The sequence below is a fragment of the Rhinoraja longicauda genome, chromosome 8 (assembly GCF_053455715.1).
Source record: "Rhinoraja longicauda isolate Sanriku21f chromosome 8, sRhiLon1.1, whole genome shotgun sequence".
Classification (NCBI taxonomy): domain Eukaryota; kingdom Metazoa; phylum Chordata; class Chondrichthyes; order Rajiformes; family Arhynchobatidae; genus Rhinoraja; species Rhinoraja longicauda.
In genome coordinates, this window is record NC_135960.1 from 39,785,665 (window position 1) to 39,805,785 (window position 20,121).

A 20,121-nucleotide genomic window follows, 5' to 3' on the forward strand; every position below is an offset into this window, starting at 1 on the left:
CAGTGAAATGAGAAGCACTCAGATTGTATAGAACAGTCAGATGAAGCAAGGTAGAGCCATGTCTCGGTAAAACAGAGCAACTGCAGTCCCTCAGTTCCCTAAAGTGGATAGGTTTAGCTTTAAGTTCATCCAGCTTGTTTTCAATAGATTGGATATTTAAATACCTATCCAAATTTCCGGTGTGACACAAAATGTGAAAAACACATTTAGGATCCACTATCAGAATTTTCAAAATTCAGGTACATAATCTTGACACTGAAAGGACACAGAGGCTGTGTATGCTGCAGCATGATACTCAATTGCTGCCTTGAACCATTGTCAACTATCCATCTAAATCAGAACTCATACTTGCAAGAGTAGTTCTGTACAGCTCTGATAACTTTGAAGCATACTCCTTATTTGTCTCAATGAATGTAGCTTTAATCTATTAAGCATAAAGCAGTCGACTGCACTGCCACCCTCGTCACCAAGACAAGCTTATATTGCATAATAACGTCAACTTAATGCTTTCAGTATACATCATGTATCACCTTGCTGGCAATAACTCAACAAAGTTTGTGCCTGGATAGAAAAGATATAGGGACTGTCATATGAGGAAAGATTGGAAAGACTGGGCTTGTATTCACTGGAGTTTAGAAGGATGAGAGGTGATCTTATAGAGATGTCTATAATTATAAAGGGACTGGACAAGCTAGATGCAGGAAAAATGTTCCCAATGTTGGAGTCCAGAACCAGGGGCCACAGTCTAAGCCACAGAAGGCAGTGGAGGCCAATTCACTAGATGAATTTAAAAGAGAGTTAGATGGAGCTGTAGGGGTTAGTGGAATCAAGGGATATGGGGAGAAGGCAGGCACAGATTACTGATTGTGGATGATCAGCCATGATCACAATGAATGACGGTGCTGGCTCGAAGGGCCAAATGGCCTCCTCCGGCACCTATTTTCTATGTTTCTATATTAATTGCACCTAGATTGCTAACATCTGCTTGACCATGCACTGTACTAATTTGAGCTGCTTGTGGGCAGTAGGGCTTGCTGCCAGTTTATTGTTGCATATAGTGGTCGAGCATTAACTTTCTTTGAAGAGAGAAGAAAGTATATTTCTATGTTTTTTGCAATGCATCTGTGTGATGGACCAGCTATGATAAATAACTAAATATATAAAAGCTATGCGAAATCTATGTGCATGGCTGAGATGTGTAACAAACAAATATTAGGCAGATTGAGCACATATACTTGCCTAGTTGTCAATGGATGAGATGTAATGATGTATTCAGTTACTTTGATTATGCATGTGAGGACATTAAACTTGGGACACTGAGAACATAAATCCTAGAATTGACTTCACTGGCAATTTCATTTTACGTTTCATCTCGAATGTGGCTACCTTGCCCAAATGGCATGCAAGACATTTCTACTTTTCTCATCTTCTTTAGCAAGGGTTTCCAGTGTGCCATCTGATCAGTTACTGTGAAAATGAGCACCTCTGCGTTAAATAATGGTGGCATGCTTTCATTCTGCATAGATTACATTCCATTTTTACACAGATGCTGAAATGACAATCTGCTATTGTGTTCAAAAGTGAAAAACAAATTAACTAAAACATTTTATGAATTTCTTGCATGAAGTTCAAGGGTGTGCAGCACAGGGACAGACTGATGTGGATGAACAATACATCACAATTTCCACCTACCTTTCAACCAAGTTTAAATATCTGGGTGGTATGTTCCAGCTTTAAGATAATATTCCAGTGGGCTATTTATTCATAATTTATTCAGCTAGACACATGAACCTCACAACCCAGGTCTAACTTTTATGGGTCAGAAATACACTTGTGTCTTACTATATGTTTTAATATTACAATATGCACCTTAACCCTATGTGCCACTTTATATGTCAAGGTGTCCCTCAGCACTCTGTTCCATCTTGGCATTTGCCTGAATTTTACATGCCAATATTTTTTCTCTTTAGATTTTGGATTCCTTCTTAATTCCTTCTCTGCACCTTTGTACTTCTCTAGCTTTAGTGTAGTTTTGAGCTCTACATCTTTAGATATATAGGAATTACTCTTTTTTTAACCTTAGTCCATCCTCCCATTCCCCAAACAGGCATGGGGCTTCTGATTTTGGTCTTCCTCCTTCAATTTATTGGGAAGAAAGTTAGTCTGAAGCCTCATCATTTCCTCCCGCTGTTATGACATTCAAGTGAGAGGTGGGTGACAAGTTACATGGCAATTGTGGGACCTAAACTTGTATCTCATGGAGGAATAACATAATACTCTTTACCAATCCTGATGTCATCAATTGGTTTTAAATTCTCAACAATTTGAGAATGGTAAAGTTTAACAGTTACTTTATATTCACTTGATGTGCTCTGGGCTATATCAAAATACAAAAAATGACTATTCATACCTAACATGTAATTGTGGGCCATCAGTTAGTAGCAGCAGTAGAATTGTATTCCACCATACCCTGTGAATCTAACAGATTCCTCACTCTACCATTTCTATAAAGAAAGGGAATTCAATGAGAGTACATAAGGGTATGCTGTGCACTAGGAGATTCCAACATCTTGCAGTATTATATCCATATTAAATTGTGAAAATAACTTGCAATTAATCAATCAACAAAAAAGAACTTCCCTTAGATTCAAACAAAGTAAGTGATCCGATACACAATGGATTACATCAAGCACTGCAGTACTGTAATATCCAATTGTAAATGGTAAATGAATAATTAAACAGCTAATGGGTAGAGGAGGACTTAAGAACATCTCCATGTTCAATGATGGCAGTGTCCAGTAATCGACTTCCAAAGGCACTTGCAACCATCTTTGCCTAGAGGAAAAATTCTCCTCAAGCTGAAGCTGCCCATCACACATCAGTAGATGTCTGTTGTTGTTGGAAGATTCAGAACATCAAAACAGGAGCTCCTCAGGGAAGTATCTTCAGTCTGAAGGGTCTCGACCCGAAACGTCACCCATTCCTTCTCTCCTGAGATGCTGCCTGACCTGCTGAGTTACTCCAGCATCTTGTGAATAAATACCTTCGATTTGTACCAGCATCTGCAGTTATTTTCTTATCCTTGCCTAGAGTATTGATTGGATGATTCATCTCCTAGGGGATCAAAGGAAAAATTCTCCTAAAGCTGAAGCTGCCCATCACACATCAGTAGATGTCTGTTGTTGTTGGAAGATTCAGGACATCAAAACAGGAGCTCCTCAGGGAAGTATCTTCAATTTAACCATCGTCAACTGCTTTATCCATGATAAACCTAGAAGAAAGATGTTTACTGGCGATTGCACAATGTTCATTTCCACTTTCATTTTCTTCTAAGCAAGACCAAGATAAAATTCAATCATAGGATGATTAATGGCAAGGAATGTTAATATTACACAAATACCAAGCAAAAACTACCTTTTGTTTGATATTCAACTGTTTTTACTATCACTTTATTCTCTCCCCACTAATATATTGCAGACCAACATTGACATAGAACTAGTGTAAGGGTGATCGCTGGTTGGCACAGATTTGATGGGTCGAATTATCTCTAAAAAGAGAACATTGATCGGAAACCCAACTGAATCTGCCTCACAAATAATGTAGCCACAAGTAACTCATCTCCTTTTAACCATTTATGAAATACTGGCCATTTGCTTGGATGAGTGGAGTTCTAATAAAATGCATGAGATTTAACACCATCCAAGGCAACATAGCTTGTTTGATTAAAATCTCATCAACCAGCTGAAAAATTGACTGTCTCAATGACTTATACACTGTTGCTCAGTGTTTTCATCTGAAAAAACTTGCAACCCCAATCACCATCAAAACCATTAGCAGCAGGTTCATGGAACCAACACCATTTGAAGAATCCCTTCAAATATGGTCATTGGAGCTCATGGATATCAAAAGCAATATTTCTGAGTTGTTGGAGCATGAGTCAGATTGAAGCAATTGATTCTACACCAAATTGCAGCATGAAATGTATGGAAAACAAGAGTGGCATTGTGTTTTTCTCCCCTGTCCTATTGCATGGTAAAACTACCGCATGATAGGTTACAGGATGTATGTGCATGTTAAACCCTTAAGTATTTGATGGATCACATGAAGGTGTTCCATTATTTCACAATTGGAAAGTACAGTTGCCATTAAATTAGCAATGCTACTTTGATTTGGCATGGTGTAGGTCAATGGAAAACTACTCATCGCATCAATGAACACGTTAGATAATCAGTCATGATGCACAGAAACAGGCTAGAAAAGTATATTTAGTGATATTTACTTGTGGTTTATATCCAGGGAATCAGTAGGAAAAAATGTCAATATATTGAAACAGAATTCATCTTATGAGAGCAAAAGGTGAATTAACATAATTTTTTTAATGCTTCACTTATAATTAAAATGACTTTTTAACTGAAAGTTGACTTCAGCTCATTGATAATGAATCATTTTAATGATCACAAATAAAATGCACACACCTTTAACAATGAGGTAATTTCACAAATATACCCAAGATGATAAACTGTCAATAGTACAGTGAAACATTGAAATACTCCTCTTTATTCTTAACTTTTCAATTATTACTTGAAATTTCTAGGAACCTTTAGATATAGAATATAAATAGGCGACTATAACATAATCATTCTTTTAAAAAAATTTACATTAATGACTGTACAGAATATTAAATTTTATAAATGTCTTTCCTAGTTCTTGTTACCTAGGTTTTGAGTCCATTACATATAAATAGTGTTGGGGAAACTACTTTAGAGCCAGAGACTGCATTGTGAAGCAGGTTGTTGAGAAGGCTGCCAATAAATGCAGCAGTCTGTTGGCATTCATAGCGAGGGGATTTGAGGATAGGAGCAGGGAGGTTCTGCTGCAGTTGTACAGGGCATTGGTGAGACCATACCTGGAGTATTGCGTACAGTTTTGGTCTCCTAATCTGAGGAAAGACATTCTTGCCATAGAGGGAGTACAGAGAATGTTCACCAGATTGATTCCTGGGATGGCAGGACTTTCATATGAAGAAAGACTGGATAGACTCGGCTTGTACTCGCTGGAATTTAGAAGATTGAGGGGGGATCTTATAGAAACATATAAAATTCTTAAGCGGTTGGAGAGGCTAGATGCGGGAAGATTGTTCCCGATGTTGGGGGAGTCCAGAACCAGGGGTCACAGCTTAAGGATAAGGGGGAAGTCTTTTAGGACCGAGATGAGAAAACATTTCTTCACACAGAGAGTGGTGAGTCTGTGGAATTCTCTGCCACAGAAGGTAGTTGAGGCCAGTTCATTGGCTATATTTAAGAGGGAGTTAGATGTGGCCCTTGTGGCTAAAGGGATCAGGGGGTATTGAGAGAAGGCAGGTACGGGATACCGAGTTGAATGATCAGCCATGATCATATTGAATGGCGGTGCAGGCTCGAAGGGCTGAATGGCCTACTCCTGCACCTATCTTCTATGTTTCTATGTTGCATGATATATCTCCCCTCTAAATCCCCAGATATTCCTCAAGGCCATGGAGGTGATCTGAACTGCAGGATGAGGACCTAATGCTCTTCGATAAAATTATCATGAATGAGACATGGTGTGAGAAAGGATATCTTACCATAGGCAACTCTCTTAAAAAGTCTTCAAGCTCCAAGAGACTTCTCTGTATTTACAGCATTCCTGCAGATTTTATATAAATTATTTGTAAACATTTCTGGATACTTTTTGCCCACTCTGACCCTAAACTCTATATTGGACCTTTGAACGATCTTTTCAGCTATAACTTAGACTTCGTTTATCCTTAATGTTTTATCTAGTCTAGCCTTAATTATTTGTGATTTGTGTATCATCATTCTCTTATTTTTAATACTCAAAAACAGCGTGTTTACAATTCGTTTTTATTCTTCAAATAGCATAAAATAGTCGGAATTCCATATACGACCAGTATACAATTCCATATACGACCAGTATACAATTCCATATACGACCACACACCTCCGACAAATGAACTACCAGCCTCGTTCTAGTGGAAGGAATAGCTTTCGCTCTGTGTTCACCTTTTGCACCTGTACGCGACTGGACGCGAAAGCCTTGCTTTGTTGCAAACACAACAATGCAATAATTAACTCGTCGTTATATATTATGTTTTACGTTAAAGTTCGCTCACTCCCTAAATAAGAAGCCGGAGTTTGTTTTAAGTCGAACCACACTAAGCAGTTCCAGAATGAAAAGCATGGAATTGCAGCTGAAGTGATTATCTGTGGCAAGTGTAACCTCACACTAAGACGTTGTAGTTCCTAGGGGAATTCAATGGAGCGGTGCGATACAGAACCCGCATGTTGGCTTGCGGGTTACAGCCGCTCGTATCCAGGAAACGGGACGGCTTCGGGATTCCAGGAGTGAGCCGACCCTGCAGCGGCCTCAAGCCGGGGAGGTGCGGCCTGGCATTGCGATGCAGCTGGCGACTCAAAGGGTTCGAGGGGCAGCCGCCATCGTAGTACGATGTGGCGAACAGGAATGCGCTATCAGCTCATCGGGGGAAAGAAGCATACCCTGCAGGTAAACCCTTGATCCCCAAAGCAGAGGGAGGCCAAGTCAGTCCACCACGCCAGCATTCCCGCAGGAATAAAATCGTTTTCTTCTGTCTTGTCATAAACAGAAGCGACCCAGGCAATGGCCTGTATTAAAGAGGCTTAGCGTCAGGGTTTTCAACCTGACAAATATTGTATTTGTTGCAAGACTTCGGTCCTACGTAGCGACTAAGAATTTAGGAGCTGCTTTAGATGCCATGACTTTTGGTAATCAATCGCTTAGTTTTGTGTTAAAAACAAAATAAATTATCATACAACATTGACAAACCTATGCATATTATGAGTTGATGACATTTGGTTAGAAATCGGTGTGTGTTACCTGTTCCAAAACTAAGTGACACGACAAAGCTGGTAGTTGGTACTGGTGAGAATCGATTCTCGCGCAATACGTTGCGAAAGTAATTTAATGGATTTATCAGTAACAATGTTATTTCGATGACACTAGATCTCCATGTAAAAGCCATAGCATTTCACAGTAAAGAAGAAGCCTTTCGGCCATTATTGTACCTGTGCAGCTCTCGTGTTAGTCGTGTTTCCCACACAACTTTATTTCAGATATTTATCCACCTATAGTTTGGCGAGTGCAGTTTTGCTCCCTTCACTGTTTCTGGTTGGGACATCCTATATTGTAGCAACCCCTTACAAATGATCATAAGTGATCACATCATCTGTTTCAATTACTTAAATAAGTGAGTTATTGGTAATTTAATTTTGTTACCAGATTTGAGTGGACACATTTTTCCACTTAAAAAAAAGTTTTGGAAATGTAATCTAGATTTGCATTGCTAGATGGAGGTAACTAATAGAGAATTATAAAATAGGCTATCCAAATCTGCACGCAAGGGAAATAATGTCTTTCAAATGAATAAAGAGTTTTAAAACTAAAATCTAAATAAAGATGTATGGGCAAATAAGCTGAAATATTTGACAAATGACACAAATAAATGAAAATTAGACACAATTAAAGTTAGATCACATTTAATTGTGAAGAAAAGAGGAAGAAAAGTGCAAAATGGTAAAGTTTGCAACTTAAATAAAAGTAAAGCTTTTTCATTCTGTTGGTTAATTAAAAAATAGCTACAGAAGTGCTATGGAAAATTTAGCTCTGGATTGCAGATCTGGATATGGATATTTATGGAGGTCACTGAGAGGATTGACAAGGATAGGGTGGTGAATGTTGTCTATCTGGACTTTAACAAGGCCTTTGACAAGGTCCTGCACAGTAGGAAAGTTAGTTCACATGAGATTCAAGATGAGCTACCCAGTTGGATTCAAAATTGGATTTGTGGAAGGAATTAGAGAGCGGTAGTAGCGAGTTGTTTATCTAATTGAAGGCCTGTGATGAATGGTGTCCCACAGGGACCTGTGCTGGGTCCATTTTGTTTGCCATCTGCTTTAATGATTTGGATGACAGTGTACAGTAAATTTGCAGATGACAGCAACATTGGTGGGAGAATGGACAATGAGAAGTAATAACAAGAAGTAAGTTACAGAAAGATCTGGATCAACAAGAGAAGATGGGCTAAGGAATGGCAGATGGAAGTCAAATCTGCCGGTGTACAGTAAATGGTAGGGCCTTGGAGAGTGTTGTAGAGCAGTGAGACCCAGTGGCACAGGTACACAGTTCCCGGAAAGTGGCAACAAAGGTAGCCTGGGTGATGAAGGTATTTGGCATGCTTGTCTTATTTGGCATGCTTGTCTTCACTGGTAAGGGTATTGAATGCAAGAGTTTCGATGTCATGCTACAGCTGCAAAGCCATTGGTGTACCACATTTGGAGTATTATAAATAGTCCTGGTTGCCCTGTTATAGAAGGATGTTATTAAACTAAAAAAGGTGCAGAAAAGGTTCACCATGAAGTAACCAGGATTTGATGGTTTGAATTATAAGGAGATGCTGAATAGGCTAGGACTTATTTCCCTGGAGCGTAGGAGGCTGAGGGGTGACTATATTGAGGTATACAAAATCACATGAGGCATAGATAAAGTAAATGTTTTCAGTCTTTGTCTGAGGATAGAAGAGTCCAAAACTGAAGGCAATAAATTTAAGGTGAGAAAGGAAAGATTTCTTCGTGTCGAATGTGGTGTGTATATGGAATGAGCTGCCTGAGGAATTAATAGAGGTGGTTACAATAATGGCATTTAAAAGACATTTCACTAGTTATATGGGTAGGAAAGGATTTACTTTTAAAGAGCAACAGAAGATAACTAAAAAGGCAATACGGGGAGAAAAGATGAGGTATGAAGGTAAGCTAGCCAAGAATATAAAGGAGGATAGTAAAAGCTTCTTTAGGTATGTGAAAACGAAAAAAATAGTTAAGACAAATGTGGGTCCCTTGAAGACAGAAGCAGGCAAATTTATTATGGGGAACAAGGAAATGGCAGATGAGTTGAACAGGTACTTTGGATCTGTGTTCACTAAGGGCGGCACGGTAGCACAGCGGTAGAGTTGCTGCTTTACAGCGAATGCAGCGCCGGAGACACAGGTTCGATCCTGACTACGGGTGCTGCACTGTAAGGAGTTTGTACGTTCTCCCCGTGACCTGCGTGGGTTTTCTCCGAGATCTTCGGTTTCCTCCCACACTCCAAAGACGTACAGGTATGTAGGTTAATTGGCTGGGTAAATGTTAAAAAAAAAAAAAATTGTCCCTAGTGGGTGTAGGATAGTGTTAATGTACGGGGATCACTGGGCGGCACGGACTTGGAGGGCCGAAAAGGCCTGTTTCCGGCTGTATATATATGATATGATATGATATGATAAGACACCAACAATCTCCCAGATGTACTAGTGGACAGAGGTCCTCGGGGTGACGGAGGAACTGAAGGAAATTCACATTAGGCAGGAAATGGTGTGGGGTAGACTGATGGGACTGAAGGCTGATAAATCCCCGGGGCCTGATCGTCTGCATCCCAGGGTACTTAAGGAAGTGGCTCTAGAAATCGTGGATGCATTGGTGATCATTTTCCAATGTTCTATAGTTTCGGGATCAGTTCCTGTGGATTGGAGGGTAGCTAATGTTATCCCACTTTTTAAGAAAGGAGGGAGAGAGAAAACAGGAAATTATAGACCAGTTAGCCTGACATCGGTGGTGTGGAAGATGCTGGAGTCAATTATAAAAGAAGAAATTGCAGAACATTTGGATAGCAGTAACAGGATCGTTCCAAGTCAGCATGGATTTACGAAGGGGAAATCATGCTTGACTAATCTTCTGGAATTTTTTGAGGAGGTAACTAGGAAAATGGACAAGGGAGATGCTGTTTAATGTGGATAAATGTGAGGTTATCCACTTCGGTGGAAAGAACAGGAAGGCAGATTATTATCTGAATGGTGTCAAGTTAGGAAATGGGGAAGTACAAAGAGATCTGGGTGTCCTTGTTCATCAGTCACTTAAAGTTAGCATGCAGGTACAGCAGGCAGTGAAGAAAGCTAATTGCATGTTGGCCCTTATGACAAAAGGAGATGAGTATAGGAGCAAAGAGGTCCTTCGGCAGTTGTGCAGGGCCCTGGTGAGACCGTACCTGGAGTACTGTGTGCAGTTTTAGTCTCCAAATTTGAGGAAGGACATTCTTGCTATTGAGGGCGTGCAGCGTAGGTTCACTAGGTTAATTCCCGGAATGGTGGGATTGTCGTATGTTGAAAGACTGGAGCGACTAGGCTTGTATACGCTGGAATTTAGAAGGATGAGAGGGGATCTTATTGAAACATATAAGATTATTAAGGGATTGGGCACGTTAGAGGCAGGAAACATGTTCCCAATGTGGGGGGAGTCCAGAACCAGGGGCCACAGTTTAAGAATAAGGGGGTAGGTCATTTAGAACAGAGATGAGGAAAAACTTTTTCAGTCAGAGAGTTGTAAATCTGGAGAATTCTCTGCCTCAGAAGGCCGTGGCTGGATTTTCTGGATGCTTTCAAGAGTGAGCTAGAGCTCTTAAAGATAGCGGAGTCAGGGGGTATGGGGAGAAGGCAGGAACGGGGTACTGATTGTGAATGATCAGCCATGATCACATTGAATGGCGGTGCTGACTTGAAGGGATGAGAGGGATTTGGGCCAAATGCAGGCAAATGGGACTAGCCCGGCTATAAAACCTGGTCGGCATGGATGAGTTCGACTGAAAAGCTTGCTTCCATACTATACGATTCCAAGACTATATGGTTAAAATGATAAATAAATATTTTGCCTCAGTTTCACAATAGAAACATTGTAATTGCAATATTAATGATCCTAAAAATGACAGTTTGGACATAAATGCAGAAATGATTTCAGCTTGGAGTGAGCCATTGAAAATTGATTAGGTTGCTAGATCTGACATTATTGAATAATGATTACCAAAGGAAATGGAAGAGTTTTGCAAGGGATTGGTTCAGCTGAATACCATCTCTGATCATATTCATTGACAAGAAGAAAACTAATGATTCCAGTATTTAAGAAGTGAGAGGAATAGAACTTTTCGGCCTGTTCATAGCTGGGAAGATGCTGGAAGGCATTATTGTTTTTGCTATTTTGATTTGAGAAAGTTACTTGTTCTTCTTCTGAAAATTCAGTCCACAACGATAGGGAGGGAGAGAGAAAACGGGGAATTATAGACCAGTTAGCCTAACATCGGTAGTGGGGAAAATGCTAGTCAGTTATTAAAGATGTGATAGCATTACATTTGGAAAGTGGTGAAATCATTGGACAAAGTCAGCATGGATTTACCAAAGGCAAATCATGTCTGACGAATCTTATAGAATTTTTCGAGGATGTAACTAGTAGAGTGGATAAAGGAGAACCAGTCGATGTGTTATATCTGGACTTTCAGAAGACCTTCGACAAGGTCCCACATAGGAGATTGGTGTACAAACTTAAAGCACACGGTATTGAGGGTTCAGTGTTGAGGTGGATAGAAAATTGGTTGGCGGACAGGAAGCAAAGAGTAGGAATAAACGGGTCCTTTTCGGAATGGCAGGCAGTGACTAGTGGGGTACCGCAAGGCTCAGTGCTGGGACCCCAGTTATTTACAGTGTATATTAATGATTTGGACGAGGGAATTGAATGTAACATCTCTAAGTTTGCGGATGACACGAAGCTGGGTGGCAGTGTTAGCTGCGAGGAGGATGCTAGGAGGCTGCAGAGTGACTTGGATAGATTAGGCGAGTGGGCAAATGCATGGCAAATGCAATATAATGTGGATAAATGTGAGGTTATCCACTTTGGCGGCAAGAACAGGAAAGCAGAGTATTACCTGAATGGTGACCGATTGGGAGAAGGGGAGACGCAACGTGACCTGGGTGTCATGGTGCACCAGTCATTGAAAGCAAGCATGCAGGTGCAGCAGGCAGTGAAGAAAGCGAATGGTATGTTGGCATTCATAGCAAGAGGATTTGAGTTTAGGAGCAGGGAGGTTCTGCAGTTGTACAGGGCCTTGGTGAGACCGCACCTGGAGTATTGTGTGCAGTTTTCCTAATCTGAGGAAAGACGTTCTTGCCTTAGAGGGAGTACAGAGAAGGTTCACCAGATTGATCCCTGGGATGGCGGGACTTACATATGAGGAAAGACTAGATAGACTGGGCTTGTACTCGCTGGAATTTAGAAGACTGAGGGGGGATCTTATAGAAACATATAAAATTCTTAAGGGGTTGGAGAGGCTAGATGCGGGAAGATTGTTCCCGATGTTGGGGGAGTCCAGAACCAGGGGTCACAGCTTAAGGATAAGGGGGAAGTCTTTTAGGACCGAGATGAGAAAACATTTCTTCACACAGAGAGTGGTGAGTCTGTGGAATTCTCTGCCACAGAAGGTAGTTGAGGCCAGTTCATTGGCTATATTTAAGAGGGAGTTAGATGTGGCCCTTTTTGCTAAAGGGATCAGGGGGTATGGAGAGAAGGCAGGTACAGGCTACTGAGCTGAATGATCAGCCATGATCATATTGAATGGCGGTGCAGGCTCGAAGGGCCGAATGGCCTACTCCTGCACCTATTTTCTATGTTTCTATGTCTATGTTTCTATATGAAAGAATTTCGTCTGGAGTGCCAGGCAACATGTTAATAATGTTTATTATAATTTATTCAATAACTTTCATAGGAAATGGACAATGGCATTAATTATTTCATCATTTATCAAACTTTGAAAAGTAGTCATATACTACTTTTAAGCATTCAAGTCAAACAGTCATTTTATAAATACGTTAAGCACCAAATATATTTTGTTGTCAAAACAGCTTCACAGTATTTTTATTCATGGAAATTTAGGTTAGACTAGACCAAGTGGACCCGTTGGGCCCACACCTCTCCCTCCCCCCTCCCCCCTCCCCTCCTTCCCTCTCCTCCTTCCCTCTCCTCTCCCTCCCCCTTCCCTTCCCCCCACTCAATCCCCCTTACCCTCTGCCCCCCCCCCCCCTCCCTCCAACCCCCCTCCCTCCCTCTCCTATCCTAGGAGATAGATGTAAACTTTAAAATGTGAATAACTTAAAAAATATAACACCGATTTCAATGAAACTTCTTCCATTAGCAACAAATGGACGACGGTGAGTAAGATGGGCCTAAAATTGTTGTGCGCTATCGTGCACGGTTTCGGCTGTAGTTCAGGAACAAACAAACAAACAAGAGTTTTAGTATATAGATTAATATTAGAACTATTAGAACAATGGTTGAAGCCTTCAAGTATTGATTGTAAATTATCGCAAACTATTGGCCTAAAATTCAAGCATTTGTTTCCTTGAGTTTTAGTGATGATGAAAATAAAATTTGATTTTTGTCACTTCATCCTGGGTGTGAATCTAATTATCCTCTCTGCTATAAATATAAATTGAAAACACCAGCTTTGTTATATTGCTATTAAAATGTCTTAAAGCCTTATTTATAGGAGTGCCATTTATGATCTTCTGGTGAAGTGGTTAGTAAGAATTACAGCATAGTTTACAGAAAGATGATTGTGTCTTACTAAATTGATTACAGTGGCAAATCAGCTGATAAATATTATAACTTTGATTTTTGAGAAACTTTTCAGTGACAGAACTGGATTGAGAGATTTTTGGCAAATGTTTATTGAGTCTGACTGACAGATACCATGTTGGAAAGCAAATTAGGAACATTCTCTTTGGCAGAAATTCTTTATCTATGAAACCATGGGTCACATTGCAGGAGATACCAGAAAGATGATGATGATGTTTATTTCAACACGATGATACATTTTAGATATAAACAGATTCATGATCTTTTGTGCATTATTTTGCATCACTGAAACTTCTACATGCCATTTACTGATGTGGTACTTGTGATTTTATAATCAAATATGTCAAGTTACATGCTTGCTTGTGCAATAGTTCTTTTGGGAAATTAGACCACATTGTCCTGGGAGCAATCATTGTTAGTTATTCTTGGCAAAAGTTTGTTTTCATAGTGCAGTGCTGGACTGGGAAGAGGCAAATATTACTCCCTTATTAATAATAATAATAATAATAATATTCATTTATTGTCATTGCAACGAGTACAACGAAATTAAAAAATAGCCAATCCTGGCGGTGCGTAAAAACATATATGCAATAAATGCAAAAACAAATAAATACAATTATATTAAGTACAAAAGTTTTAACAGTGTTGCCTAGTGCAGAAGGTAGTGTTCAGTTCTCGTATGGCCCTGGGGTAAAAACTGTTCTTAAGTCTGTTTGTTCGGGATTTGATCGACCTGAAACGTCGACCAGAGGGCAGATGAACAAACAGACGGTGGCCGGGGTGTGATGGATCTTTTATTATTTTGCCTGCTCTACTGAGGCAGCGTAGGCTGAACAGGTGCTCCAGGGAGGGCAGTGAGCAGCCGATGATCTTCTGGGCCGTCGTGATGACCCTCTGAAGGGCCTTCCTGTCCTTTTCTGAGCAGCTGGCATACCATGTGGTTATACAGTATGCCAGCACACTCTCGATGGAGCAGCGATAGAAGGACATCATGAGCTTCTCCTGCAGGTTGGTTTTCCTGAGGATCCTCAGGAAGTGGAGTCTCTGTTGTGCCTTCTTCACTGTGGTGATGGTGTTGGTAGACCAGGTAAGATCCTCTGCGATGTGCGTACCCAGGAACCTGAAAGCGGGTACCCTTTCCACACAGACCCCATTGATGTAGAGTGGGTCGTATTCTGCACTGGTTTTCCTGAAGTCAATTATAAGTTCCTTTGTTTTGGAGCAGTTCAGGACAAGATTGTTCACTGAACACCATGCTGCCAGCCTTTGGATTTCATCCCTGTAGGCTGTCCCATCTCCTCCTGAGATGAGTCCAACCACAGTCGTGTCATCCGCGAACTTTATGATGGTGTTGGTGGGATGGGTGGGGGCGCAGTCGTGAGGATCTGACATGGACAACACACATTGCGAAACTGGTGGGTAAGGCAAAGCAGCGCCTTTACCACCTTAGACAGCTGAGGAAATTTAGAGTGTCTCTGAGAATCCTTCAATGCTTCTACTCTGGGGTTGTAGAGAGCATCCTGTCCGGCAACATCACAGTCTGGTTTGGGAACAGCTCTGCCCAGGACAGGAAGGCCCTGCAGAGAGTAGGGCGTTCGGCAGAATGCACCATGGGAACTACACTAGCCCCCCTGCAGGACCTATACATCAGGAGGTGCAGATCAAGAGCAAGCAAGATTATGAGGGACCCCTACCACCCCAGCAACGGACTGTTCCAGCTGCTATGGTCAGGCAAACGCCTCCACTGTCATGCTGTGAAAACGGAGAGGATGAGACAGAGTTTCTTCCCACAGGCCATCAGGACTGTTAACTATTATAACTCCAGGGACTACATTTTCTTTTCTGTATTAATTTTAATTTATATGCTGTAATTGTAACATTTTTTTGCACAATCCGCAGGCATTGCCACTTTCATTTCACTGCACATCGTGTATGTGTATGTGACAAATAAACATGACTTGACTTGACTAGGGCCCACTATCCGATGGTATGAACTTGCTCTCCTACCAATTGCTACATACCCTTATTTTCTGAGATCATTAATGGATATCTGATCTGTGCATTCCTTCACCTGGCTTTGATCTACTGGTTGCTATCCTGCTTTCCACCCACCCTTAATCCCCCATTCCAGAGCCAGCTTGTGCCTTCAACTATGAACCTTATTTTCCATTTGACCACCAACAAGATCCTGGCACCTCCCACAACCCAAGCCCCGTCTGCACTTCTTGCCCAGATAATACATTTTTATTGGCATGGGTCTCTGGCTTGAAGTTTGTGTGGAAGTTTTAGAATGCCATCCCTAATTATTTTTTGCTATGTATTTTCTGTATAGGGATTTTAGCCCACTGACTGGTATTGAATATTAAAGTGAGAAAAGTGTAGATGGTCCAAGTGATTTCCAATAATAAGGCTCATTTTATGAAGATAAAGTCTTAATGGCTTGATGCTTTTTCATTGTCGAAGCATAGACAGAAATTATATATGATTGTAATGTTTAATATTAAACATAGAATTTAAGAGGTTACTTGTAAACAGGTTGGGGAACGGGGTTGGGGTGGAGGAGAGAAGCTACACTGATCAGCCAAAACAATATGACCACTGACGGGTGAAGTGAATAACATTGGTTATCTTGTTACAATGGCACCTGTCAAGGGGTGGGATATATTAGGCAGCAAGTGAACAGTCAGTTCTTGAGTTGATGTGCTGGATGCAGAAGCAATGGGCAGGAGTAAAGACCTGAGCAACTTTGACAAGGGCCAAATTGTTATGGCCAGACGACTGGGTCAGAGCATCTCTGAAATGGCAAGGCTTGTGGGGTGCTCCCGGTCAGCAGTTGTGAGTACCTGCCGACAGTGGTCCGAGGAGGGACAAACCACAAACCGGCGACAGGGTGTTTGACGCTCAAGGCTCATCAATGCGTGAGGGCAACGAAGTCTATCCTGTCTGGTCCGAACTGACTGTGTGAAGACAACAAGCCGGTGTAGGGAGTGTGATGCTCTGGGCAATGTTCTGCTGGGAAACCCTGGGTCCGGCCATTCATGTGGACGTCAATTTGACACGTGTCACCTATCTAAACATCGTTGCAGACCAGGTACACCCCTTCATGGCAATGGTATTCCCTAATGGCAGTGGCCTCTTTCAGCAGGATAATGCACCATGCCACATTGCACACATTGTTCAGGAATGGTTTGAGGAACATGATGACGTGTTCACGGTGTTGCCCTGGCCTCCAAATTCTCCAGATCTCAATCCAATTGAGCATCTGTGGGATGTGCTAGATCCGATCCACGGCGGCTCCACCTCGCAACTTACAGGACTTGAAGGATCTACTGCTAATGTTTTGGTGCCAGATACCACAGGACACTTTCAGGGGTGTTGTAGAGTCCATGCCTCGGTGGGTCGGTGCTGTTTTGGCGGCACACGGAGGACCAACAGCATATTAGGCAAGTGGTCATAATGTTTTGGCTGATCGATAATAATGAATTAGGATGGATGAGATATTGTAAAATAAGACCAAATGCAGAAAACCACACATCGCATCTTGGTTATCCGCACAGAAAGCTCCCATTCCAGAAATGTTGTCACCGGCACTCTACCTGGAATTTCTTTTGAAATGTTAATTATTCATTAGTTTCAATCTGCTTTTCCATCCTTCCCCTACTGCAAATTCAAAATAGGTGCAGGAGTAGGCCATTCGGCCCTTCGAGCCAGTACCACCATTCAATGTGATCATGGCTGATCATTCTCCATCAGTACCCCATTCCTGCCTTCTCCCCATATCCCCCTGACTCCGCTATCCCTAAGAGCTTTATCTAGTTCTCTCTTGAATGCATTCGGAGACTTGGCCTCCACTGCCTTCTGAGGCCGTGAAATCCACAGATTTACAACTCTCTGACTGAAAAAGTTTTTCCTCATCTCTGTTCTAAATGGCCTGCCCCTTATTCTTAAACTGTGGCCCCTGGTTCTGGATTCCCCCAACATTGGGAACATGTTTCCTGCCTCTAACATGTCCAACCCCTTAATAATCTAATATGTTTGCGGTCTCACTCAGGCCCTATACAACTGCAGAAGGACCTCTTTGCTCCTATACTCAACTCCTCTTGTTATGAAGGCCAACATTCCTTGACAGGTGCCAAACACCCTGTGAAATGATGAAGAAATGATGGGTCCCTTAAATGTGTATATTTTAATGCTAGGAGCATTGTAAGAAAGGTGGATGAGCTTAGAGCCTGGATTGACATCTGGAAGTATGATGTTGTGGCGATCAGTGAAACATGGTTGCAGGAGGGTTGCGATTGGCAATTAAATATTCCAGGATTTCATTGTTTCAGATGTGATAGAATCGGAGGGGCAAGAGGTGGGGGTGTTGCATTGCTTGTCAGGGAGGATATCACAGCAGTGCTTTGGCAGGATAGACTAGAAGGCTCGATTAGGGAGGTTGTTTGGGTGGAACTTAGAAATGAGAAAGGCTTAGCAACATTTATAGGGGTGTATTATAGACCGCCAAATAGGGAACGAGAATTGGAAGAGCAAATATGTAAGGAGATAGCAGATATTAGTAGTAAGCACAGAGTAGTGATTGTGGGTGATTTCAATTTTCCGTACATAGACTGGGAATCACATTCTGTTAAAGGGCTGGATGGTTTGGAGTTTGTAAAATGTGTGCAGGATAGTTTTTTGCAGCAATACGTAGAGGTACCTACCAGAGAAGGGGCAGTGTTGGACCTCCTGTTGGAAATGAGACGGGTCAGGTGACGGAGGTATGTGTTGAGGAGCACTTTGGGTCTTGTGATCACAATGCCATTAGTTTCAATATAATTATGGAGAAGGTCAAATCTGGACCAAGGGTTGAGATTTTGGATTGGAGAAAGGCTAATTTTGAGGAGATGAGAAAGGATTTAAAAGGAGTGAAATGGGACGTTTTGTTTTATGAAAAGGATATAATAGAGAAATGGAGGATATTTAAAGGTGAAATTTTGAGAGTACAGTCTTTATGTCCCATGTTCGGTGGAAAGGAAAGAATAATAATTTGAAAGAGCCGTGGTTTTCCAGGGAAATTGGACACTTGGTTCGGAAAAAGAGGGAGATATACAATAAATATAAGCGGCAGGGAGTAAATGAGGTTCTTGAGGAATATAAAGAATGTAAAAGGAATCTCAAGAAGGAAATTAGAAAAGCGAAAAAAAGATATGAGGTTGCTTTGGCAAGTAATGTAAAAGTAAACCCCAAGGGGTTCTACAGATATGTCAATAGCAAAAGGATAGCGAGGGATAAAATTGGTCCATTAGAGAGTCAGAGTGGACAGTTATGTGTTGAGCCGGAAGAAATGGGGGAGATATTAAACAATTTCTTTTCTTCGGTATTCACCGAGGAGAAGGATATTGAATTATGTGAGGTAAGCGAAACAAGTAGAGTAGTGATGAAAATTATGAGGATCAAAGAAGAAGAGGTACGGACACTTTTGAAAAATATAAAAGTGGATAAGTCTCCAGGTCCTGATAGGATATTCCCTAGGACATTGAGGGAAGTTAGTGCAGAAATAGCAGGGGCTATGACGGAAATATTTCAAACGTCATTAGAAGCGGGGATGGTGCCGGAAGATTGGCGCATTGCGCATGTTGTGCCTTTGTTTAAAAAAGGTTCTAAAAGTAAACCTAGCAATTATAGACCTGTTAGTTTGACGTCTGTGCTGGGAAAATTAATGGAAAAGATACTTAGGGACAATATATATAATTACATGGATAAACAAGGCCTGATTAGAAACAGTCAACATGGATTTGTGCCTGGAAGGTCATGTTTGACTAATCTTCTTGAATTTTTTGAAGAGGTTACCAGGGAAATTGATAAGGGCAAGGCTGTGGATGTTGTCTATATGGACTTCAGTAAGGCATTTGACAAGGTTCCACATGGAAGGTTGATTAAGAAGGTTAAATCGTTGGGTATTAATAGTGAGGTTGCAAGATGGATTCAACAATGGCTGAATGGGAGATACCAGAGGGTAATGGTTGACAACTGTATGTCAGGTTGGAGGCCAGTGTCTAGTGGAGTACCCCAAGGATCTGTGTTGGGTCCACTGTTGTTTGTCATTTACATTAATGATCTGGATGATGGTGTGGCAAATTGGATTAGTAAGTATGCAGATGATACTAAGATAGGTGGTGTAGTTAATAATGAAGTAGATTTTCAAAGTCTACAGAGAGACTTGGGCCTTTTGGAAGGGTGGGCTGAAAGATGGCAGATGGAGTTTAATGCTGATAAGTGTGAGGTGCTGCATTTTGGTAGGACAAATCAAAATAGGACGTACAGGGTAAATGGTAGGGAATTGAGGAATGCAGTGGAACAGAGGGATCTGGGAATAACTGTGCATTGTTCCCTGAAAGTGGAATCTCATGTGGATAGGGTGGTGAAGAAGGCATTTGGTATGCTTGCCTTTATAAATCAGAGCATCGAATATAGAAGTTGGGATGTAATGCTAAAATTGTACAGGGCATTGGTGAGGCCGAATCTGGAGTATGGTGTGCAGTTCTGGTCGCCAAATTATAGGAAGGATGTCAACAAAATGGAGAGGGTACAGAGGAGATTTACTAGAATGTTGCCTGGGTTTCAGCACTTAAGCTAC

The 20,121-nt window shown here is 41.3% G+C and overlaps 1 protein-coding gene across 2 annotated transcripts in view; it reads left to right on the top strand.

Annotated features, from left to right (window-relative positions):
* ikzf2 (IKAROS family zinc finger 2) overlaps positions 1–20,121 on the top strand; it is a 152,142-nt gene that overhangs the window by 32,839 nt on the left and 99,182 nt on the right. Inside the window, exon 1 of one of the 2 annotated variants that reach the window (XM_078403683.1) lies at positions 6,335–6,543. The exons of the other annotated variant lie outside the window; for it this stretch is intronic. Coding sequence (XP_078259809.1) covers positions 6,487–6,543 — 57 coding nt within the window. The 5' untranslated portion in view covers positions 6,335–6,486. Of the gene's footprint in view, positions 1–6,334; positions 6,544–20,121 lie in introns of those variants that run through there. 2 annotated transcript variants of the gene reach the window in all.